At 34.6% G+C, this 25,460-nt stretch overlaps 2 protein-coding genes across 2 annotated transcripts; both read left to right on the plus strand.

Moving 5' to 3' along the window:
• Window positions 1-1,797: 1,797 nt before the first annotated feature.
• On the plus strand, window positions 1,798-6,165 carry LOC148180401 (uncharacterized). Its single transcript, XM_088037601.1, has one exon. The coding sequence runs from the start codon at window positions 1,798-1,800 to the stop codon at window positions 6,163-6,165; it is 4,368 nt and encodes a 1,455-aa protein (XP_087893727.1).
• Window positions 6,166-19,416: 13,251 nt separating this feature from the next.
• Window positions 19,417-20,889, plus strand: Rpt5 (26S proteasome regulatory subunit Rpt5). Its single transcript, XM_088047766.1, has one exon. It carries the CDS (start codon window positions 19,558-19,560, stop codon window positions 20,836-20,838), a length of 1,281 nt encoding a protein of 426 aa, XP_087903892.1. The 5' UTR covers window positions 19,417-19,557; the 3' UTR covers window positions 20,839-20,889.
• The last annotated feature ends 4,571 nt before the right edge of the window (window positions 20,890-25,460 follow it).

The following is a 25,460-nucleotide window of genomic DNA, read 5'->3' on the forward strand; positions in this document are numbered from 1 at the left end:
TTATTTAAACATGTGCAAAAAAAAGTTCAACAAATGTATAACAAATTGTCAAAGAATCTCTAAACAAAAAAAAGGCGAAAACATATGATGTAAAAAAGTAATTAAGTAAAAAAGAAACTAAAAAAAGTTATAGAATAGATAGAATAAACGACACATGGAAGAAAAAGTACCAAAACAAAATATTACAGAAGTGCTAAAGTTAGAAAGAAAAAAATATTTTTAGATAAATTTCACTGCAAGTTTCTATATATTTATCTAAATTTTTAGTAATTATAATTATTATTTATTTAATTGTCAATCGTACGATTGATTACACTTTAATGTTTAGAAACTGAGCTTTTTATAAATTTCTAAAAAATACGCAATTTAGGTAATCTAAAAAATTGAAATTTTTGGTTGATCTTGAAATAATTTTTTTTTTTTAAATATTTTTATTACTAAAATTTTGGAATTCAGTAGGGTCAATAAGCGTGTTAAAAGTAGCAACGTCTACAAATTTCGATTTTATAATCTTAAAATTACCGAAAATACGTGTTTAAACATAAAATATTGAAAATTTTGTGTTTTCAAATCAAAATTGTCAAAAAAAATGTTTTTAAATTAAACTAATAAACTAATATTTTTAGATAAATTTTACTGCAAAAGTTTCTACATATTTATCTAAATTTTTACTAATTATAATTATTATTTACTTAATTGTCAATCGTACGATTGATTACATTTAATGTTTAGAAACTAAGCTTTTTTATCACTTACGTCTCTTTTTACGAAAATTGTTTTGTTCTAGTGATGATTACACTTTCAGTTTGACCACTCAAAAGAACAATGAAGTCTTCAGCTGCAAACACTGCAAAATATTCATTCATTCCATATGACCTCGTGAAAAGTTAATATGTACCTACTCATACTTAATAATACATATAAATTCCACCATAATGGTAAAAAAAAATTATTTATTTTACCGCGGTCATCCCAAAAGCGCTGTAATTTAGCTAATTTATTTTATGTACTCTTTCTAAAATCACGCTCTTATTATTCTTAATGTAAATTCATACATAATGCATTATTTGCTTGCCATTGCATATATTTATATTTTTGGAGCAAAGTGGTTTATTTTAGACTTTCACCAAAAAAGAGCACTTACTGTAAAATTTACATTATCCGTTACTTAATAATGTTCACTTTCTTTGATTACAGTTGTTCCGAAGATTTGTCCTCTGTTCGGGAGAATTCGGGTAAAGGTCCAACAAAGGGAAAAGGTCCCGACCAGGGTTTACCTGGGTTCTTCCCGAACAGAGTTATTCATTCCCTCTGAATCATCTAACAAGGGCAGATGTTTTAAGTACTTAGTCGACGGTGTAAATAGTTAGTAATAAACTATATAGTTAAAATAAATCTCAATTCATATGGTCCTTCGAGCTTACCTTAATCGAACCGGGTTTGGTAAACGCTTCAAACCCGCGATTACAAATCCCAAGAACATTTTGGTCAACTTCGAGCCGGATACCAGATCCAGCAATTCAGTGCATTAGTGAAGTGAAAAATCGAGAAAAAACACGAGATCAACAGAAGCATCTCCGAGAAGATCATCACCTCGCAAGTGTCGCGAAAGCCAAAATCCAAGAGTCCGTCGCCAAGTCCATAGTTCTAGCAGTCGAACATCTAGAAGGTCTAAGGTCAGTCCCTTACTTTCCCTTATATGTACAAAAATCAAACAAGCAGCGTTGTGTCAAATAATTCACTATCACCCTGAGCAAATTGCTCATCATTGCCTAAATCGCAACAATAACCCCCGAAATGACGGAATTAGCCGACTTGAAAACACAACGCAAAGTCATCAAAGGCCAAATCACAAGGTGCCAAACCGCAGTCAAAAACTTTAAACAAGGGAATGATCCCTTAGAATTTGATTCGCGTCTTACGGAGGTAACGGAGCTGTTCAAAAGCTATAAGTCCGTACAAACTCAAATTGAAATCGCGGAGTATCAAACGGCCGAGGATGAAGCCGCTTTGGAGGAAGAACATAGCACGGAGCGCGAACTGGTGGAAACCAAATTCCACCAAATAGTTAGCGGTATTAAAACCATTTTGAACGTAAGTCAAGCCAATAATCTAAATCAAAATACGGGTACGGTAATAAACATTACCAAAAGTGGGCCAGAAATTCCTGAGTCAGTGCTAAAACCTTTAGAACTTCCAACATTTTCAGGCAAACATAGCGAATGGACGGCGTTTTTCGAGCTTTACAAGGCACTCGTCCACGAAAACATTCATATGATGGATATTAGGAAGTTCTACTATTTACGGGATTGCTTAAAGGACGAAGCACTTCGTTCTATAGAATCTTTGACGGTAACGGCAGCGAATTACGAAAGCGCAATAGAATTATTAAAAAACCGGTATGACAACAAACGCTTGATAATTCAAGAGCACGTGTCTAACATTTTAAATATCGATGCTATTCTAAAACCGTCGGCACCAGAACTCCGGGATTTGATGGACACCTTAAACAATAACCTCGCGGCGCTAAAGGTGCTAAAGCAACCCGTTGACCACTGGGATACTCTCCTAGTTGGCATTTTGATAGAAAAATTAGATTATGCGACAAGGCGGGAATGGCAAATCGCGTTAGGCAAGGAACCGCCAACATTACAAGAATTCAAAAACTTCTTAGTCAAGCGCCATCAAATATTGCAGGAAGTAGAACGACTTAATCAGCGAGGTAAAGAAAATCTGCCCAAAACCAATCCAAAACCAGTTCCAGCGGCCCCAAATAGGCAGTCCCGCGGAAATAAGCAACTCGGTCGAATCGCAAACGGGGTTACCAAAATCACTTGCATAATTTGTAAAGAAGGGCACAACATAAGTCAATGTCCAAGGTTTTTAGCAATGTCGACAAATGAAAGATTAAACATATCACGCGACAATTTAACACTTTGCCTCAATTGCCTCAGAGCAAATCACTTCGTTAAAGATTGCCGAATCACCGCAACCTGTAGAATATGTAATAAGCGCCATCACACACTATTACACCAAGACGAAGCCGGCCCCTCCGCAAACACAGTTCAATCAAAAAATCAAATTCTTTTGTCTACAGCTAGTATTTTCGTTTACGGTTCAAACGGAAAAATCCAACAATGTCGCGCATTATTAGATATGGGTTCACAAGTCAATCTAATAACGGCAAATCTATGCAAAAGACTTGGCATCGCAGCAGAAGGGAACGCGGAGTTTATCAATGGGATTAGCAATGCAAGAAAGGCCACACTTGGAAAAACATTGATCACAATTAAATCTCGAGTAAGCGATTTCGCAACAAATCTCTCGTGTCTGATATTGCAAAAAATTACATCTTCCCTGCCGTCAAAAACGATTAACAAGGGCGAAATTAGTTTTCCCCACAACATAACACTTGCAGACCCAGAATTCAACATCTCCCGCGAAGTCGACATGTTAATCGGAGCCCAGTTGTACTGGCAGTTGTTAATCGGAAACCCAATTCAAATAGACGGAAATCAACCACATTTTCAAAATACAAAGTTAGGTTACATCGTAGGCGGTCAAGTGGTTTCCAGTAATCATCAACGTTCAAACCTTCACATGCATGTATCTTGTCATGTAAATTCATTAGAACCCAGTATAGAAAATAACTTCGCTAAACTCACAAACCAAGAAATCGTCACAATCAGCGATAAGAAATTTACAGAGGAAGCAGTAAATTGCGAGAAAATTACACTTAGAACCCCATCCGGTCGGTTCCAAGTAAAGGAATATCGGACCCTCGGCCACATGGTGTCGATTTCCAAAAGGAACCTGGTTTTTCCCAACAGCCTTTACCTGCCACACCACGCGGTGTTTAAACAAACGCCGGAAGGCCCCAAAATTCGGGTGGTGTTTAACGCCTCATTTAAATCTTCAAATGGGATTAGTCTAAATGACGACTTAATGACCGGCCTCACAATACAGCAAGACCTCTTGCAAGGACTTTGGAACTTAAAATTAAACTGGGATGAACCGGTACCAATCGAGATACAAAACGCGTACGTTGAATTTGTAAATACTCTAAATCACTTAAAGGACTATGGCATACCGCGTAAGGTAATACCAACAACAACAGTAACCGCAATCGAACTTCACTCTTTTGCAGATGCCTCGTCAAAGGCATACGGTGCGGCTATTTATTTAAGAGTCATCCATAAGGATGGAACCGTTTCAGTGACTCTCCTTAGCGCCAAATCACGGGTAGCACCCATAAAATTGATAACATTGCCAAGATTAGAACTAAACGCGGCGGTACTGTCCGTCCAACTCGCCACTAAAATAATCGGCATTCTAAACGTGCATATATCAAAACGATACTTTTGGACTGACTCGACAATCGTATTATCATGGCTGAACAGTAAACCAGAAACCTGGAAACAATACATAGCAAATCGGGTGGCCCAAATTCAAAACAAAAGTGAATCTAACGAGTGGCGCCATGTCAGATCTGCGGACAACCCAGCGGACATTGTATCTCGCGGTAGCACGCCGCAAAAATTGCGCCAGCTCGACCTATGGTGGCATGGACCACATTGGCTTAACCAAACCTCTGATCAATGGCCCACATTAGTTGAAACATCCAACTCAGTCGGGGACGATATTTGGCAAGAACAAGGAGCCACTTCGGTCGTAAATGTAGTACAGGTCCAACCGGAGGAACTGCCGGTAATCTCTAAATTCTCATCGTTTCGCAAATTGCAAAGGGTAGTTGCATATTGCTTAAGATTTATACAAGCCACGCGAAACAAAATCCGCGCCAATTCAAGTAGCCTCACTGTGGACGAACTAGAGTCTGCAACGGCAAAGATCATAAAACATGTCCAACAACGGGCATTCTGCAACGAAATTCAGGCTATCGGTAAAAATAACAAACGGACAAAATTCGCGGCTCTGGACCCATTCTTCGACGACAGCGGACTCCTCCGAGTGGGTGGTCGCTTAAAAAACGCGCCGATTTCGTATAATCAGAAATTCCCAATTCTGCTACCAGCCAATCATCACATCTCCAAGGCGATAATACGAGAAACGCATGAAACTCAGTTACATGCAGGAAACGACGCAACTTTGGCTGCCGTTCGCCAAAAATATTGGCCGCTCTCAGGTAGAAACACGGTACGCTCCATAATTCACAAATGCATAAAATGCGTACGAGCGAGCCCGGTGCGGCTGAATCAAAAAATGGGTAATCTTCCGGAAAATCGGGTTCAACCATTGCGCCCTTTTTACGTATCCGGAGTCGATTACGCCGGACCGTTCTTAATTCGAGACGGTAAAACCAGAAGGCCAAAAAGGGTCAAAGCCTACATCGCGCTATTTGTTTGCTTTTCAACTAAAGCGGTTCATCTCGAGCTAGTAGGAGATCTAACAACCGAAAGTTTTTTAGCAGCTTTGAAAAGATTTTCCTCGCGCAGAGGTCATATTCGAGACCTATACTCAGATAATGGCACAAATTTTGTCGGAGCCGAGCGCGAATTGTTGATGTCGGCACAGTTCCAGGACGAAATAAATAACCATTGTAAAATAACCGCGACCAAATGTCACTTTATTCCAGCGCGATCCCCTCATTTTGGCGGGTTATGGGAGCGTGCAGTTCGCAGTGTAAAGCAGCACATGCGCAGGGTGATAGGCGATGCATCATTAACGTATGAAGAATTTTATACGCTTTTAACGCGCATTGAGGCTTGTTTGAATTCGCGTCCTATCCATCCTTTATCCCAAGACCCAAATGACTTGCAAGCTCTGACGCCTGGCCACTTTTTAATTGGCGAAGCCTTGATGAACCCCATCGAACCAAACCTTCAGGAAATCAAGATAAATCGACTCTCTCGCTGGCAGAGAATTCTGCAACTCCAGCAGCATTTCTGGTCCAGATGGCATCGAGAGTATCTGCAGCAATTGCAACAGCGTCCCAAGGGTCAGCAGACTACTCAGAACAACGTCGCCATCGGGCAGCTGGTCGTTCTGGTCGAAGAGAACCTACCGCCACTTCAATGGAGACTCGGACGCATTACCAACGTTTACCCAGGAAGTGACAGTGTTGTGCGAGTTGTGTCTGTCAAAACTTCAAGTGGGATCGTCAAGAGATCCGTAAAGAAAGTGTGCGTTTTACCCACCGAACCCTAGTGCAGAGATAAAAAAAACTTTGCGATTCATATTTTTCATATTTTTTTTTTGCCTTTTGAATCATGATTTTATAGTGTAGGCTAAGTGGTTTATACCTTGTATATATTTTATCGTTCAGTTTCCATCTTTTATCTTTACTTGGATATTATTTGTAATTATGGTCTCCTATTTGTTTAATCGGTAGTTTTATTAATCGTACATTTGTAAGCCAACCCATAAGGTTGAAGTATCAGTTATACTTCAAGGGGGCGGCATGTTCCGAAGATTTGTCCTCTGTTCGGGAGAATTCGGGTAAAGGTCCAACAAAGGGAAAAGGTCCCGACCAGGGTTTACCTGGGTTCTTCCCGAACAGAGTTATTCATTCCCTCTGAATCATCTAACAAGGGCAGATGTTTTAAGTACTTAGTCGACGGTGTAAATAGTTAGTAATAAACTATATAGTTAAAATAAATCTCAATTCATATGGTCCTTCGAGCTTACCTTAATCGAACCGGGTTTGGTAAACGCTTCAAACCCGCGATTACAAATCCCAAAAACAACAGTAAAAAAATTATTACAACTTTTAGTTCCTCATAAGAATACAATATTGTAAGACAAACCTTCGTTATTTGAAATTAATAAAAAAAAACACTTAAAAGCTGTAAAATTCTCGAACTAATACTTCTAAGCTTTTTTCAATTTTTTGTTCGTCCTGAAAATAATTCGTAAAATTTCAATCTAAAAATTTTGTTATTTATGATATTATTAAAACGTCTTAAAAAAATTAATTTTATTTGTGTTAATTTAAATTTAAATGAAATAAAATTAGTCTTATAAAGCGGCAATAATAACAGGCGTCCACTGAAAATCAACCGTCTAGCAGATCCAGTTTCCAAAAACTTTGATCTTTTCGAAATTATTGCACTGCATTGACACAGAAACCTTTAGAATGTGTAGAAATTGAAACTTGACAAAAAGCAAGTCTGCAGGAATGCACAAAATTAACGCTTTTTGTTATTTCAAAGATATAATTACCAGATTGTTTCAAGTAAATAACTAATTGTATTGTGAAAATGAAGAGGAATTAATTCTTCTTCATACTCACAAATTTTTTAAGTTTTTAAAACTGTTTCAAAAATAATGAATGCGACAAATTTTATTATTTGACTTGTCTGATTTCTAATTATTTTATTTTATTTTTAAATATAATTTTGTTTAAGCTTAATCAGGCCGGCAAACTTAAAAGCAATTAAAAAATTATTTACATTTTTAAAAAAGAACTGTCTAAACCGTTGTACAACGGAAGTATAAAAAATAAAAACAAATAAAGTTTAGAATCAGTTTCATTTTTCATTGACGCGTAACCATGCACAAAAGTGAAATGCAGCTAATGTATTTCCATTACCCACATGTCCCTGACATATTGTACTCAACTGTGTACAAAACGGAACTAAGGATGATTTTAAAGAGGGAACGATCAGTACGTAAGTAGAAGAGAAACTTTAATTAACTTTCTTATAAAGGGCACTCTTACTTAACTTATGATTTAATTTAAATTAGTGTGTAACGAGATTCGCATGGCTGCGCCTAATTTCCACTTTCCTCGTATTATGTCTGGCAAATGAGTAATTTCTCAGTCAGCAAACACAGAATTTTTTGTTACCGGTGTATTTTCTCTGTTCGTTAGTAAATTTTCTGGAATTATAAAATTATTATTTTTCTTGAAAACAAATTAGGTGCAAATTAATTTTTGTTCTATTTTAGACATATTTTTCAAGCTTATTCGGCGTTTTTTATTCACATTTTTAAATATCTACACTTTGAAAAGTAAGTCAAAATTTAGTCCAACCAAAATTTATTTGTATTTAGAACCACTCTGCGTAATTTCGTCAATTTAAAGAGTGCAAGATTGAAATTGGGAGGTGTTACTAGATACCTTTCTCATAATTATTAACTCTGCCAAATTTTAAAAGCTCAAAACAATTTTTTTAGAAATTTTTATTAGAATGAAATAAAAATTTTGAAATTTAGGTTAAATTTCTTATTTTCGCTAAATTTATGAATGCAAATATGCAATTTGGAGGCATTACGACTTTTGACACGATTATTTATTAACTCTGTCAAATTTCAAAATTTTAAGACCAAAAACAAATTTAAAAAAAATATATTTTAGGACAAACCTGAAATGTCCAATATTTTATACATATACTTACATACTATATTAAATTTCGCATTTTAGCTACTATTTTTAAAAATAATAGAATTAAATTTAGTTCCTGTACTGCCTTTATCACGCTTATTAACATTGTTAAATTTTAAAGTTTAAAAATTATAAACGAATTAAAAAAAATAATTTTAAACCGACCTAAAAATTTTCAATTTTCGATATTAAAATACGTATTTTCGCTAATTTTAAGAATATAAGAATGAAATTTGTAGACGATACGACTTTTCAGACGCTTATTAACTTTAAAATTTTAGTACCAAAAACAATTTTTTTAGAAATGATTTGAAATGCAACCAAAAATTTACAATTTTAAGAGTATAAAAATCCAATTTCCAAAATTTTAGTACCAGAAACAAATTTTTTAGAAATTTTGATTTGAAGACCAACCAAAAAGGTACAGTTTTTTAAATTAAATTCCGTATTTCCGTTAATTTTAAGAGTATAAAAATCCAAATTCGAGAGATTATTACTTTTGACACGCTTATTTCAAAATTTTTTTACCAAAATAATTTTTTTTTGAATTTTTTTAGTTTAATAATAATTGAAAAATTCAAATATTTTAAAGTAAATTCCGTATTTCTGCTAATTTTAAGAATACAAATATATATAGTATAAATAATTGACCTATGATTAAACCGTTCAGGTTTCTTTCCCAATAATAAACATTCTATTCTATTCTCTTCTTTTCTATGCATTTTGATCCCTTTATTACACTTGTCGCTCTTATTCACTATGCCAAATTAAAAAATTTTAGAAGCAAGAATAATTTTTTTTTTTATTTTTTATTGGAAAACCAATCAAAAGTTTAAAATATTCTAGCCTAAATTCCGAATTTTTGTTAATTTTAAGAATCCAAAAATGTAATTTGAAGAGATTATTACTTTTTGACATGCTTATTGACTGTGATAAGTATCAAAATTTTTGTATTTATAAGAATTTATTTGAATTTTTTTAGTTTAAGACAAATTGGAAATTTCCAATATTCTAAATTAGACTCCGTATTTTTGCTAATTTTAAGAATTTAAAAATAAATTTTGTTCCCTTTATTACACTTAACATTTTTAGTAGCTATGCCAAATTCAAAAATTTTAGAAGGAAATACAAATTTTTTAGAAATTTTTTATTCAAACAAAATAAGTCTTAATGTTTTAGATTAAATTTCTTATTTTTGTTAAATTTAGAAATGCAAAAATGTCATTTAAAGGCATTACTGCTTTTAACACGCTTATTAGCTCTGTCAAATTTCAAGATTTTAGAACCAGAAACATTTTTTTTTTAAATTTCAATTTAAAAACATACTAAAAATTTCGAATATTTTATATTTAAATACGTATTTTCGCTAATTGTAAGATTATAGAAACGAAATTTGTAGACGTTACTACAAAATTTAATTGGTTAGAACGCATCAAGATCTACAAACTTTTCTAGATAATTTTTTCCGTAAACGCATTTTGATTTTCGCCTTTTCCCGCCCTTAATTTGGCCAGCCGTTCGATATCTCTAAACAAATTCACTTTTATTTCCGCAATCAGGAGGTTTTTTGACTTAAACCTTATCACAACTTTTTGTCATAAAAACGACTGATCGGTTGTAACTTAATTAAAAACGCTCAGTTTGTTGTGAATTTTCACAATGTCAAATCAGATCGTTCTTAAAGTGCAAAAGGTGGTACAAAATTGTTTATTGGTAGAAATGAACCAGTGTTGTGGCCCCCTCGTTTGCCAGACTTAAATCCCTGCGATTTTTTCTTGTGGTTACATATGAAAGAGTTGGTGTACGCGAATCCCGTGAATTTAGTGGAAAAATTAAATGAACGTGTGAATGTTGGAGCTGAAACAATTCGCCAAAATCCAGCGATAATTGGGAGAAGACAAACTTCAAGGTCCGGAGAATTCAGGCATGCATTGGCAGTGAAAGACGGCATTTTGAGCAATTTTTAGAAACAAATTCGGCACTCTTGTTCAATTGCGTTTTCGTGAATTTATTAGTGTTTTTTTTTTCCTACAAACAAAGAAGCGGCGAAGTATCACCTGATGTAACCACCCGTTTTTATGAAGCAATGGTTTTTGTCGCATAGACGAAGGTTAGTATCCTTAATGCATAAGGGGTAACGCTTTTCACAGCAAATTTTCATTGATTCAAAAACGAAAGCATTTTAGAATTTTTTTTTATTAAGAAAAGTTGTTGCATACCAGTTTAATTTTATGTACTCATTTCCATAACACCCTGTATAAGCAATTAGAAAATTATATACCTACTAATCTCATTATTAGAATCAGTTTGTTTCGCCTTTTGATAAAGACGGTCGTTTTGGTGATTTGTGCTACAGATCGCTACTCTGAGAAAATATCTTGCAAGGTAAAGTCCTATATTGTTCAAGAGTTTTCAATTTAGCGAAACGTTAGGCGCATTTAATTGTCTATTTTTTCAGTTCGTTGGCGTTGACAAAAGCAGTTTAATATACATAGTGTTTATGCTTAGTAATAATCGGAATTTAAAGAAAGTTAGATACATTTAAACTTTTTTGTTCTTACAAATGTTTATCTAAGATCTGTGTTTGACTGTTAAATACAATGAACAAAATTAGAAGATTGCTCAAAGAAGTTTGAAAATTTTTCAATTAGACGAAAACATTTCTTAAAATTAGCCACCCAATATTAATTTTGCGATTTAAATTTGATTTGAAAGCACATATGGAACTCAAAAATTCTGTTTCCTTTGCTTGGATCTTTCGTAAAAATTTCCATAGTCGTCTCATGCCACCCTGCTGGAATTCACTTAGGTCTCATGTATTCATTTCATCCTTCAATTACGTAATTAGTTGAAGGTCACACAAGTTGGGCAGTACCGCACCACCGACAAACAATTCGTTTTTTTGGCAAAAAAATAGTTAGATAGCAATACTAATAACTTCGCTCTTATTGTGCTCAATTTCAAGTTTAATTATATGAAAAAAGGCCACACTAATAATCCTTTGTTGAAATATAACTTGATTGATTTTCTTTCTGGAGGAAACAAGGAATCAAAATCAGCGTCTCTGCGAAAATCAAATGATTAAATTTTGTGGCATAGTGAAATCAGTGCTTCATTATTTATTATTTAGGCGTGTTCGTTTTAAAAATTCTAAATTTGGTTTAATCTGCAATTATTAAATCTGATTATTGCAAGCAGTCTAAACACAAGTTTTTAATGTAAAGGAACAGTTTTCACAAAAACTGCATTGCATTTTTTGGTAAATCTTCTAATTGATTGGTTTTAATATTGCCGAAATGGTATTTTTCGCAAATCTTGAAATGAAATGTCTTTTAAAAACGCGAAAACCTGATTATTTTTTGTTCGCTTAAGAAAAATGTAGTTAGCCAATTAGGAAATTACATAATAAAAAAAAAATCTTATTATTAGAATCAGTTGTTTCAACTTTTGATAAAGACGGTCGTTTCGTGCTGCTCTGAGAAAATATCTTGCAAGGTAAAGTACTACTAAGGTAATTTTAGTGCTACAGTTATGAAATTTCGGGAAATTACTAGTTTTTAATCAAATATTAACTCTGCCAAAATGCAAAATTGTAAATCAAAAGACATAAATAGAAATTTTTATTTTTAATGCCCAAATGCTTCACTAAAATTGATAACTCTGGTAATTTTAGTGAAATTTGAGGAAGTTACTACTTTTAAGTCGTGTTTTACAACTAAAACTCGATTGTTTAAATTAGAATGTAAATCATTTTTGTGGACCTATGACAGATAAGAAATATGCGGTTTTCTCGATCGTTTTTCTAGCACTATTGTTACTACTCTTTCATTATTAGATTAAAAATTTTCAAACAATGTAAAGTTGCAAAATCTGTTTTGTCTACCCATCGTATATTTGGATTTATTTTGGAACTCGACCTTCTGAAAAATAGTTGTCATTCATTACCCTCAGTTATGGCAATGGCGCCACCTGATTAAGTACTTTTTGTTCGCTCAAAAAAAAGTAAAAGTTTTTGTTATAAGCAATTAAAAAATTAATCTCATTATTGAAAACAGTTGTAACTTTTGATAAAGACGGTCGTTTCAAAGATGTGTGCTACAGAGTGCTGTTCTGAGAAAATATTTTGTAAGGTAAAATACTAACCTATATTCATTTATAAACATTTTCGAGAGTTTTCAATTCAGAGAAACATTAGGCTCGTTTGATTGTCCATTTTTTCAGTTTGTTAGCGTTAACGCAAGCAGTTTAATATACAGAGTGTTTATGTTTAGCAATAATCGGATTTTAAAGAAAGTTAGATACATATTGCAAGGCAGGCTAAATACAACAAGTTTTTAATGTAAGGGAACTGTTTTAACAAAAATTTACAATTGATTAGTTTTAATATTGGCGAAACGGTATTTTCCGCGAGTTCTTGAAATAAAATGTTTTTTGAAAACGCGAGACGAAATAGTAACGAAATCTCATAACAATTTGATAGATTTTCTATCAGGAGATATATTTTTTGACCGTATGGCATTTTCCGTACGTTTTAGTCTTGTTTTTTAACGCAGATTACGTAATTGATGGAGCTGCATTGTTCCTAATTAGTAAAAGGGCAGTGCAATCACAAATAAATTGGGAGTCATTTTTTTCAAGAAAAAAGAGTTAAATCATCGTTATCTAATAACGTCTGTAAAGCCATTATTTATTTAGTTGTACTCCAAGTTTTGAGTAAGAAAGACGTGCTAACGGTGACTCGAAATTTATTTTAGTGTAGTTTAGTGATTGCCAGGGTTTAATGGTAAGACTTGCATTGTTACGATGGTTTAAATGTAGGCGTGTACTATTTTTCCATACATATTCGACTTTTTTATTTATTCATATTTACTTGTTACAGATTTTCACTCGAAATCTTGGAACATCTTGAAAAATGTAAGACGAAGGATTAAGGTAGGACAGTTTAGTTGCAACTTTCTAGTTCACTGTTCTTGTTGCATTTTTGCATCATTTCTTCATTTACTAATTTTATCTTTTTTATACTTTTTCTTAGTCACATGTCTATTGAAATGAAATTCCTCCTTTCTATGACGTTTCTGCGTTTTGCCCTTTTACCACCTGAACTTCTATTTCCTCTCTTTCTTAATATTGGAAAACTCTGTCCAGAGCTTTTATACCAACACTTCTGATTTTCTTCATTTACTAATTTTATCTTTTTATAATTTTTCTTAGTCACATGTCTATTGAAATGAAATTCCTCCTTTCTATGACGTTTCTGCGTTTTGCCCTTTTACCACCTGAACTTCTATTTTCTCTCTTTCTTAATACTGGAAAACTGTCTAGTTCTTTTATACCAACACTTGTTCATTTACTAATTTTATCTGTTTTATACTTTTTCTTAGTCACATGTCTATTGAAATGAAATTCCTCCTTTCTATGACGTTTCTGCGTTTTGCCCTTTTACCACCTAAACATCTATTTCCTCTCTTTCTTAATACAGAAAAACTCTGTCCAGTTCTTTTATACCACCACTTCTTCATTTCTTAATTTACTAATTTTATCTTTTTATACTTTTTCTTAGTCACATGTCTATTGAAATGAAATTCCTCTTTTCTATGACGTTTCTGCGATTTGCCCTTTTACCACCTAAACTTCTATTGCCTCTCTTTCTTAAAACAGGAAAACTTTGTCTAGTTCTTTTATACCAACACTTCTTCATTTCTTCATTTACTAATTTTATCTTTTTTATACTTTTTCTTAGTCACATGTCTATTGAAATGAATTTCCTCTTTTCTATGACGTTTCTGCGCCCTTTTACCACCTAAACTTCTATTGCCTCTCTTTCTTAAAACAGGAAAACTTTGTCTAGTTCTTTTATACCAACACTTCTTCATTTCTTCATTTACTAATTTTATCTTTTTTATACTTTTTCTTAGTCACATGTCTATTGAAATGAATTTCCTCTTTTCTATGACGTTTCTGCGCCCTTTTACCACCTAAACTTCTATTGCCTCTCTTTCTTAAAACAGGAAAACTTTGTCTAATTCTTTTATACCAACACTTCTTTATTTCTTCATTTACTAATTTTATCTTTTTTATACTTTTTCTTAGTCACATGTCTATTGAAATGAATTTCCTCTTTTCTATGACGTTTCTGCGATTTGCCCTTTTACCACCTAAACTTCTATTGCCTCTCTTTCTTAAAACAGGAAAACTTTGTCCAGTTCTTTTATACCACCACTTCTTCATTTCTTCATTTACTAATTTTATCTTTTTTATACTTTTTCTTAGTCACATGTCTATTGAAATGAAATTCCCCCTTTCTATGACGTTTCTGCGTTTTGCCCTTTTACCACCTGAACTTCTATTTCATCTCTTTCTTAATACTGGAAAACTCTGTCCAGTTGTTTTATACCAACACAACTAAGGGGAAACAAATAGGTAGACAAAATTGGGGAATTAGATGAACACACATTTTGCGTGAGTTTATGGAAACATCCATGTATGTTCTGTATTCTGCACATAATTTAACATCACTACACTTACTGCCACCTACCCTGTACACTTAAGCATACCAACACTAGTAAGGGGACCCACGTTCATCCACGTAGGCACACAAATTTAGGAAGTTAGGTACCCTTTGCGTGCGTCTATGGAAACATCCATGCATGTTCTGTAGCCGACACATTAGTTTGTCAAGTTACGGCATTTACAGAGTCTTCTAAAGGTGTTCAGTTTGTGTGAGCTAATGATGCGACGGTGTCAATCCGATACCGACCAGCAGACGTCGGGTACGAATGACTTCATTTGCAGCTCTAAACTCTCAGAGCGCATTTAGTTGAAGCTGTATCTGCATATCTCCACGATTTGACTTTAGAGGGGGTGGATGAACCTTAAGGCGGGGGGAGTTAGTTAGAAAGCCGAAGGAGAATTCCGGTCGCATCACATGCTAACCTAGAAACAGGGCCAATGTTAGTCATTCAATACCCCAGGCTCGGATTGTGTTATACCATAATGGTTGGAACGGAACTATTGAGGTATTTTGCTTTCATTTCTCCAACACTGGTTGGACAGTATTCATTTGACACCACCGAAAAACTGGCCTCGACTGGACAATTGGTAGCCGACAGACCTTAGTATGTGGGCGCGCGATGAACGAACATCATGTTGAGGGGGACGAGGACATTGTAAAGACGGGAGACGGGAGCTAGCTGTCGTTTGATAGCACAACTGCCCTGCGAATCAAAATTTACCATAGCGTTCAGAATAGGGTTTAGAATCATTTTATGTAATTTATTTTTCAAGGCGATTAGTTTGAAAGTAAATGTTCGGTTAGTTTTGCTAGAAGGGTGGACACACTTTACGGGACACCTTGGTCAAGATGCTCACTCACGGGATAAGCATTTGTTTCGTTAAACATTGTGGACTTCCGGGAGCTGAGTTCATTTTGAATCCACCAAGATCCCCTACGGTGTCTGTGTTCGCGAAAAGGGGTGTATTTTGAGACCAAAAATGGGGGGAGAATCACCTGAATTTCATTCTTTTTTTCTTGCCACTTTACACTTTTCAACTCCAATTTGTGTCTTATTTCTTCAATCTTCGATGAGTTACTCTGCCTAAACACTCATTCATTCCCCATCTGATTACTATTTTTATTAAATTTTCCTTCATTCCACCATTTTACGACGCGCCTAATTTGGTCATTTTATCTATTTCAATATCCTCTTTTTTTTCTTATTAAAAATGGGGGGAAAGTCACCCGAATTTCATTCTTTTTTTCTTGCCACTTTACACTTTTTAACTCCAACTTGTGTCCTATTTGTTCAATCTTCGATGAGTCACTCTGCCCAACCACCCATTCATTCCCCATCTGATCACTATTTTTATTAAATTTTCCTCGATTCCACCATTTTACAACGTTCCTAATTTTGTCATTTTATCTATTTCAATGGTCTCTTTTTTTTTCTTATTAAAAATGGAAGGAGAGTCACCCGAATTTTATTCATTTTTTCTTGCCACTTTATACTTTTCAACCCCAACTTGAGTCTTATTTGTTCAATCTTCGATGAGTCACTCTGCCCAACCACCCATTCATTCGCCATCTGATCACTATTTTTATTAAATTTTCCTCCATTCCATCATTTTACGACGTTCCTCATTTTGTCATTTTATCTATTTCAATGTTCTCTTTGTTTTCTTATTAAAAAATGAGGGGAGAGTCACCCGAATTTCGTTCATTTTTTCTTGCCACTTTACACTTTTTAACTCCAACTTGTGTCCTATTTGTTCAATCTTCGATGAGTCACTCTGCCCAACCACCCATTCATTCCCCATCTGATCACTATTTTTATTAAATTTTCCTCCATTCCACTCTTTTACGACGTTCCTCATTTTGTCATTTTATCTATTTCAATGTTCTCTTTTTTTCTTATTAAAAATAGGGGGAGAGTCACCCGAATTTCGCCCATTTTTTCTTGCCACTTTACACTTTTCAACCCCAACTTGTGTCTTCGATGAGTCACTCTGCCCAAACTATTTTTATTAAATTTTCCTCCATTCCACCATTTTACGACGTTCCTCATTTTGTCATTTTATCTATTTCAATATTCTCTTTTTTTTCTTATTATTCCTCCTAGTTTAATTTCACTAGTGCCGACATTTTTAGTGCGGGAGATAGTTCAGTTCAGTTTCTGTAGCGTCTTAAAAATAAAATTAAAATCGTTTTTAAAACATAGTGAGTGAGTGGTTCCTGGTTCCTGATTCCTGATTCCTAGAGGGAGATGCAGTGGTAGGAGCCTGTCAATGTAGCTTCGAGATCAGGATTAAAGGGTAAGTTAACTGCTAACTTTAAAATGATAGTTCAAATTTCTAATAAAAAAATTCTCTTGCAGTAAGTCCGTGTACGAAGACGATGGCGACGTTGGATCTCACAAGGTAAAATTTTTTCCTTTTGGGTGACGGAATTTGAACAACGATGGACCTCGTGATGTTGAGTTTTGCTGAATGGCAACACTGTAAAATTGCTAAAACTAGAGAATTACAATTACAATATTATGAAAGGTTAGTAACGAGAAATTAGTTCATATCCTAATAACAATAATTCTACATTTTTTATGTTCCCCCTAAAAAGATTCTAATGATCTAACTTATGGCCCGTGCTAGTCCAGGGATGACAAACTGTTCCAGTGATTCGGCTGCTGGGCCTCTCAATGGCTGCATTTCAATTGTTGTGGTGTCTTCAGGTGCTTTCATCTTTGGTTGATTTGAACGTTTGGACAGCGACCTTCGGATTATTATGAGCCCATAAGCAATAACTATGATTAGTATGACTAAGGTTGTGATTCCACTCGTTATCATGGAATGTTGGGAAACCCTTTTCCATTGATGTTCTTGTAGGTCCACCTGTAGTGCTTCTTCTTGATCCCTTAATTCGTTGAGATCGTCAAACGGTTCCATTTCAGTTTCCTGGATTCTTTCTGAGCGCGGCATAGGTTTTCTTGACAAGGTCACGGGTTTAGTGCATCCAGGCAACATAGGGAAGTTTTGACTTCGTACTGGTGTCAAGGTTGTACCCCACAATCCTCTTTTTTTATGTGATGCTCCTGTTCGAGTTCTTTCTTAAGCCATTTCATTCTTTTTTCTTCTTGGTTAACGTGGTAGTTGAGCGTTTTGCATTCGATATCTGCCAATTCTTGTTCTGTTTTGCAAAATTTTTCTCGTTGGTTTGTAACCCGATGAACTGACTGCATGTCTACCTGCAGTTTATCTCTCTGGAATTTGACTTCTATTCGAAAGAGTCCTCTGTCGATATGTGCTTGTCTTAAGTGTTCCAAATGTAATCCCGGTTTCGGATATTCGATGTGGAAATTTTGTTCAGCTGATGCCCTTTCCAATTGAAGACGATAAACATAATTGCTATGAACACTGTCTTCCAAGTACTTTTTCTTTGCTGACCCTTTTGTCTCTCTTTTCTTTCTTCCTTTCACTGAAACTGGACCGACATAGTCCACTCCGGTGTTCAAAAATGCTGACGCTGGCGGTACTCTTGTTGCCCTGGTTAGCGATGAAAATTTTTCGTAAAATCTTTCTCGTTCAGATTCTTCTGCCACGGTGACGTGTAAACATTTTCTTGCTGCGACTTTGGTGCTTGGAATGATTTTGGTTGTTGGCCAGTTTTCTTCAGTCTTCAATAACCATTCTGGACCATTCCACCACAAGTTGTCTTCTTTGATGTCGGCCGGTTGAACGTGATGCCAGTGAGCCTGCTCCATGAGTTGATGAATTTGTGAAACCCTGTTGTTTTCCATTTTGCAGCATCTTCTGCGTTTTCAAAGTTCTATTTATCAAATTTGCCAACAACACTGCAGCGCACAATTTTTTTTTGAATTTTTCTTAGATCCGTCTCTTCAGAGTCTGTACTTTTTTATGTTAACTTTAGATCCAATTGCTATAATAGATTTTCTCTCTGGAGTAATTTTCTCTACATTGTCTATTTTTTACATCTTTTTAAGTTTATTTTTCTTAGAATTCTTTTTAGATTTTGTTTAGTCTTTTAATTTTAGTTTTTCTTAACATGTGCTAGTCAATGCCTAATAATTCCTTTTCAAATTCTCTTTAAAATTTTATCTATTTTATAACTTTATAGATTATTTCTATATTACTCAGAATTTCAACAGATTTTTCTTACATTCCTGTCTTCTTCCTTTTAGGTTGTCTTTAGGTGATTTCCAAATTCTCTCAAGAAGTTCTTGCAATTTTTTATAGTTTTTTCGTATACCATACATTCTTTCAGCATTTTTTGTACATTATTTTTAATCTTCCTTGTTTTCAATTCAATTCTTAATGAGTTTAGGTTTTATGTTGATAGATAAATAGTTTTTAAATCCGCCGTTGAATTTGTAATTGAGTCACCCAGTATCAAAGTATGCAACCAATAATACACACTTATGAAACAAACGCAGAATTATTTTCATTACTGTTTTAAATACATATAAGACATTGTTTAAGCCTAACAAACTTAAAATCTAAAACTACTTCCAAACATATAATTTTTTTTGAAATATCTTGCTTGAATTTTTAGTAATTTTATCGCTTTGCGCCGCCATGTTGGCGACCCTCCAAGCATGACTCGGCGAGGTAAATTTTGACATTTTGACAGCACAACAGATCGACAAAAATTCTGCATAGTTGCACCGCTAAAAGTGAACAGTTTTAACTCCAAAAAATCAGTTAAAATGTCGACTCTAGACGAACGGTTATTCGAAGACGGAGAAGAATCTCTCGGCGAAGAAGTCCTCCGCATGTCCACCGATGAAATCGTAAGTCGAACAAGACTCCTCGACAATGAAATAAAAATCATGAAAAGTGAAGTGATGCGAATCAACCACGAACTGCAAGCTCAAAACGAAAAGATCAAGGAAAACACGGAGAAAATTAAAGTTAATAAGACGTTGCCGTATCTCGTTTCCAACGTCATTGAACTTCTTGATGTTGACCCTCAAGAGGAGGAAGAAGACGGAGCTGTGGTCGATTTGGATTCCCAAAGAAAGGGGAAATGCGCAGTGGTGAAGACTTCAACGAGACAAACGTATTTTCTTCCAGTCATAGGTCTAGTGGATGAAGAGAAGTTAAAACCGGGAGATCTTGTGGGTGTTAACAAAGATTCTTACTTGATTCTAGAGACTCTGCCTGCTGAATACGACGCCCGCGTCAAAGCCATGGAGGTAGACGAGCGCCCCACTGAACAATATTCAGATATTGGAGGGCTTGACAAACAAATCCAAGAGTTGATAGAAGCTGTGGTGTTACCAATGACCCACAAAGACAAGTTCTTCAATTTGGGGATTCACCCCCCAAAAGGGGTCCTTTTGTACGGCCCCCCGGGCACCGGAAAGACACTGTTAGCAAGAGCGTGCGCCGCCCAAACCAAATCAACTTTTCTGAAATTAGCGGGGCCCCAACTCGTCCAGATGTTTATTGGGGACGGCGCGAAGCTAGTCCGCGACGCCTTCGCCCTCGCCAAGGAAAAGGCCCCCGCCATCATCTTCATAGACGAACTCGACGCCATCGGCACCAAAAGGTTCGATTCAGAGAAAGCCGGCGATAGGGAAGTCCAAAGAACCATGTTGGAACTTCTGAATCAATTGGATGGATTCAGTTCAACTGCAGATATTAAAGTAATCGCAGCAACGAATCGCGTGGACATTCTAGATCCCGCTTTACTGAGGTCCGGGCGACTTGACCGGAAGATCGAATTCCCTCATCCAAATGAAGAAGCGCGCGCGAGAATCATGCAGATTCATTCAAGGAAGATGACGGTCAATCCTGACGTTAATTTCGAGGAGCTCGCGAGGTCCACTGATGATTTCAATGGGGCGCAATGTAAGGCCGTTTGCGTGGAGGCGGGGATGATTGCCTTAAGACGCAACGCGACGGCGGTCACTCATGAGGACTACATGGACGCGATCATGGAAGTCCAAGCCAAGAAGAAAGCTAACCTCAATTATTATGCTTAAGTTTATAGCCACTTTGTGTACAATAAAGTATTTTCTAACAATTAGTTTCAACCGGAGTTTAAATTTGGAAAATAAAACGTGACGTCATGCGAAGAAGATTCCTGTAATACCGACCCACGGTTTTTAGCGAATTTTGACCATAGGGGCTCAAGATTCGAACTGGTAACTTTAATTTTGACGGTTTTTTGGTGGATAAGATGAACTAAGCTCATTTTAAGGGTGAAAAACAGCGCTATTGCAACTTGAGTCAAAGTAGATTCCTTACTGTGATTATTCCTGATTTACTCTGATTTCCCAGTGATTTCATCTGTTTTCCTACTGATTTCTTAGTGATTTCTCAGAATTTCTTAGTGATTTCGTCTGAGTTCGTGTTTATTTCATACTCCCTATGATTTTCTACTCATTTCGTCTGACTTTCTAGTGATTTCGCGTGATTTGCTCTGATTTCCTTCAATTTCTTAGTGATTTCATCTGATTTCCTATAATTTCTTAGTGATTGTATCTGATTTCCTACATTTCCTCTTAGTGATTTTCTTCAATTTCATAGTGATTTTTTTCGAATTTATAGTTCTCACGAGTCTTATTGATTTTATCTTATTTCTTAGTGACTTCTTAATTTTAAAGTGATTTTCCTCTGATTTCGTCGTGATTTGTCTCGATTTTATAATACTTACCCCCGATTTTATAGTGATTTTGAGCGTTTTGCTCAGATTTCCTCTTAGTTCCGGGTGATTTCATCTCATTTTTCTACTTATTTCCCGTGACTTTCTAGTAATTTCGCGTGATTTACTCTGATTTTCTAATGATTTCCTATAATTTCTTTGAGATTTTACCTAATTTTCTACCCATTATCTCTGATTTAGTAGACTTTTCTCAATTTCGTAGTAAGTTTCCCCGATTTTATAGTGACTTTATCTGATTTCCTTGTGATTTTTTTGGATTTTGAAGTGATTTTTCACTGATTTCGTCGTGATTTGGCTCGATTTTATAGTAATTTTCCCTGATTTTATAGTGATTTGCTCTAATTTCCTATTGATTTTATCTGATTTCTTACTCTTATTCGAGTTTTTAGTAATTTCCACTGATTTATTCCTAGTGATTTTGCGTGATTTGCTCTGATTTCCTAGTGATTACCACCTATTTATCTTGATATTCCCTGAATTCCTCTTATTGTCTTTATTTTCATGTGATTTCCACTGACTTCCTAGTGATTTTATTTGTTTTGATTTTGATTTGCCATGGTTTCCTCTGATTTCGTGGTGATTTTTTAATTCCCCAATGATTTATTCTGATTTTCTACTGATTTGCCCTAATTTCCTATTGATTTCCCCTGATTTCGCGTGATTTGTTCTGATTTCCTAGTGATTTCATCTGGTTTCCTACACATTTTTACTGACTTCTTAGAGATTTTCTTTGATTTCCTAATGATTTCGCGTGATTTAATCTGATTCACCGGTGATTTCATCAAATTTCCTACTCTTCTTGGTAAGTTTTAAGTCATTTCCACTGATTTTCTAGTGATTTTGCACGATTTTTTTTTGATTTCTTAGTGATTTCCTGTATTTCTTAATAATTTTTTGTAAATTTCTAGAGATTTTGTCGTATTTATTTATGATTTTGCTTGATGTTTAAATGATTTTCCCTGATTTTCCAGTGCAGTGATTTTTGCTCATCTCCTATGATATCTTAATGATGTCAATTGATTTCCAGCTCATTTCCCCTGACTTCTGATTTCATCTGTGTTCCCAATGATTTTCTCTGATTTTTTACTGATTTCTTCGAATTTCCTAGTGAAATCACGTGATTTGCTATGAATTCCTAGTGATTTTGTTATGTTTTTGGTTATGTCATATGATTTTTCTACTTATTTCCTCTGACTTTCTAGTGATTTCGCGTGATTTGTTCTGATTTCCTAATGATTTCCTATAATTTCTTAGTAATTTCATCTAATTTTTTTACCCATTTTTTCTGACTTAGTGATTTCTTCTGATTTCGTAGTGACTTTCCTCAATTTCATAATGACTTTTCCCGATTTTATAGTGATTTTATCTGGTTTTTAGTGATTTTTCTGGATTTTGAAGTGATTTTCCTCTGATTTCGTCGTAATTTCTTACTCTTATTTAAGAGTTTTTAGTGATATACATTGATTTCAAAGTGATTTCATGTGATTTTTTACTTCTTTTAACTGACTTCTTAGTGATTTACCGTGATTTCCTAATGATTTCGAGTGATTTACTCTGATCTCCATAATTTCCTCTGATTTCCTACTCTTCTTGGTAAGTTTTTAGTCCTTTCTACTGATTTTCTAGTTATTTGGCGTTATTTTTCCTAATTTCTTAGTGATTTCCTAGTGATTTCCTCTATTTCTTAGTAATTTTCTATAAATTTCTAGTAATTTTGTCGTATTTCTTTATGATTTTCCTTGATTTTGAAGTGATTTTGCCTGATTTTCCAGTGCAGTGCTTTTGCTTCATTTCCTATAATATCTTAATGATTTCATTTAATTTTCCTACTGATATTCCCTGGTTTCTCCCGATTTCCTAGTGAAATCACTTGATTTGCTATGAATTTCTAGTGATTTCGTCTGAGTTCTTGGTTATGTCATACGATTTTCTACTTATTTTCTCTCACTTTCTAGTGATGTTCCGTGATTTGCTCTGATTTCTTATAATTTCCTAGTGATTTTATATAGTTTCCTACCCATTTTCTCTAACTTATTAGTGATATCTTCTGACTTCGTAGTGATTTTCCTCAATTTCATAGTGATTTTCCCCGATTTTATAGTGATTCCTCACGAGTCCTAATGATTTTAACTGATTTCTTTGTGATTTATCTGGATTTTATAATCATTTCCCCCGATTTTATAGTGATTTTGCGTATTTTACTCTGATTTTCTACTCATTTTTAGCGATTTCCACTGATTTCCAAATGAAGTCCTCGAAATCTCACCTCAGTTATTATGCTTCACTTTATACTGGTTTATAGCAACTTTGTGTACAATAAATAACTATTCTAACAATTAGTTTGAACCGGAGTTTAAATTTGAAAAAAAACGTGACGTCTTGCGAAGAAGATTCCTGTAATACCGACCCACGGTTTTAATCGAATTTTGACCATAGGGACTTTTTTTGGTGGATAAGATGAACTAAGCGCATCCTCGCTTTTTTAAGGGTGAAAAACCGCCCTACTGCAACTTGAGTCAAAGTTGATTTCTTCCTGTGATTTCCCCTGATTTTCTAATGATTTCACGTGATTTACTCTGATTTCCCAGAGATTTCATCTGTCTTTTTCTGATATGCCCTGATTTTTTTACTGACATCTTAGTGATTTCGCTGGATTTCCTAGTGGCATCGCCTGATTTACTATGATTTCCTAGTGATTTCATCAGCGTTCTTGGTTATTTCATATGATTTTCTACTCATTTTGTCTGACTTTCTAGAGATTTCGTCAGTGATTTTTTTTGGATTTTGAAGTGATTTTTCTCCGATTTAGTCGTGATTTGGCTCGATTTAATAGTAATTTTCCCCGATTTTTTGATTTGCTCTGATTTCCTAGTAATTTTGCATGATTTGCTCTGATTTTCTCCTATTTATGTTGATATTTTTTGACTTCCAAATGAATTCTTGTTATTGCCTATTTCATCTGATTTCCTACTCATTTTTACTGACTTCTTAGTGATTTTCCGAAATTTCCTAATGATTTCCCGTCATTTACTTTAATTTTGCGGTGATTTGAACTGATTTCCTACTCTTCTTGGTAAGTTTTTAGTCATTTCCACTCATTTTTTAGTGATTTCGCGATTTTTCCTGATTTCCTAGTGATTTTCTCTGATTTCGCAGTGTTTTCCTTTATTCCTATAAATTTCTAATGATTTTGTCGTATTTCTCTATGATTTTCCTTGATTTTGTAGTGATTTTCCAGTGCAGTGATATTGCATCATTTCTTATGATATCTTAATGATTTCATCTGATTTTCTGCTCATTTCCTCTGACTTCCTTGATTGTCTAATGATTTCCCGTTATGTATTCTGATTTCCCAGTGATTTCATCTGTTTTACTAATGATGATTAAATTTCCTAATGATTTCCTATACTCTCTTAGTTATTTTATCTGATTTCCTACTCATTTTGTCTAGCTTAGTGAATTTTTCTGACTTCATAGTGATTTTCTTCAATTTTTTATTGGTTCTCCTCAAATTTATACTGAGTTCTCACGAGTCCTAGTAATTTTATCTTATTTTTTAGAGATTTTTCTTAATTTTGAAGTGATTTTCCTCTGAATTTGTCGTTATTTGTCTCGATTTTAGAATAATTTCCCTCGATTTTATAGTGATTTTGCGTGTTTTGCTCAGATTTCCTATAATTTCTTAGTGAATTTATCTGATTTCCTACTCATTTTCTCTGACTTAGAGAGTTCTTCTGATTTTGTAGTAACTTTCCTCAATTTCATAGCGAGCTTCCCAGATTTTATAGTGATTCTTCTAGATTTTGAAAAGATTTTCCTCTGATTTCGTCGTGATTTCTTACTCTTAATCAAGAGTTTTTAGTGATATACATTGATTTCCTAGTGATTTCATCTGATTTTTTACTTATTTTAACTGACTTCTTAGTAATTTCCCTTGAT

This window comes from Gnatocerus cornutus, chromosome 1 (assembly GCF_029298725.1).
Source record: "Gnatocerus cornutus isolate USDA-ARS CGAHR chromosome 1, icGnaCorn1.1, whole genome shotgun sequence".
NCBI classification, from domain to species: Eukaryota; Metazoa; Arthropoda; class Insecta; order Coleoptera; family Tenebrionidae; genus Gnatocerus; species Gnatocerus cornutus.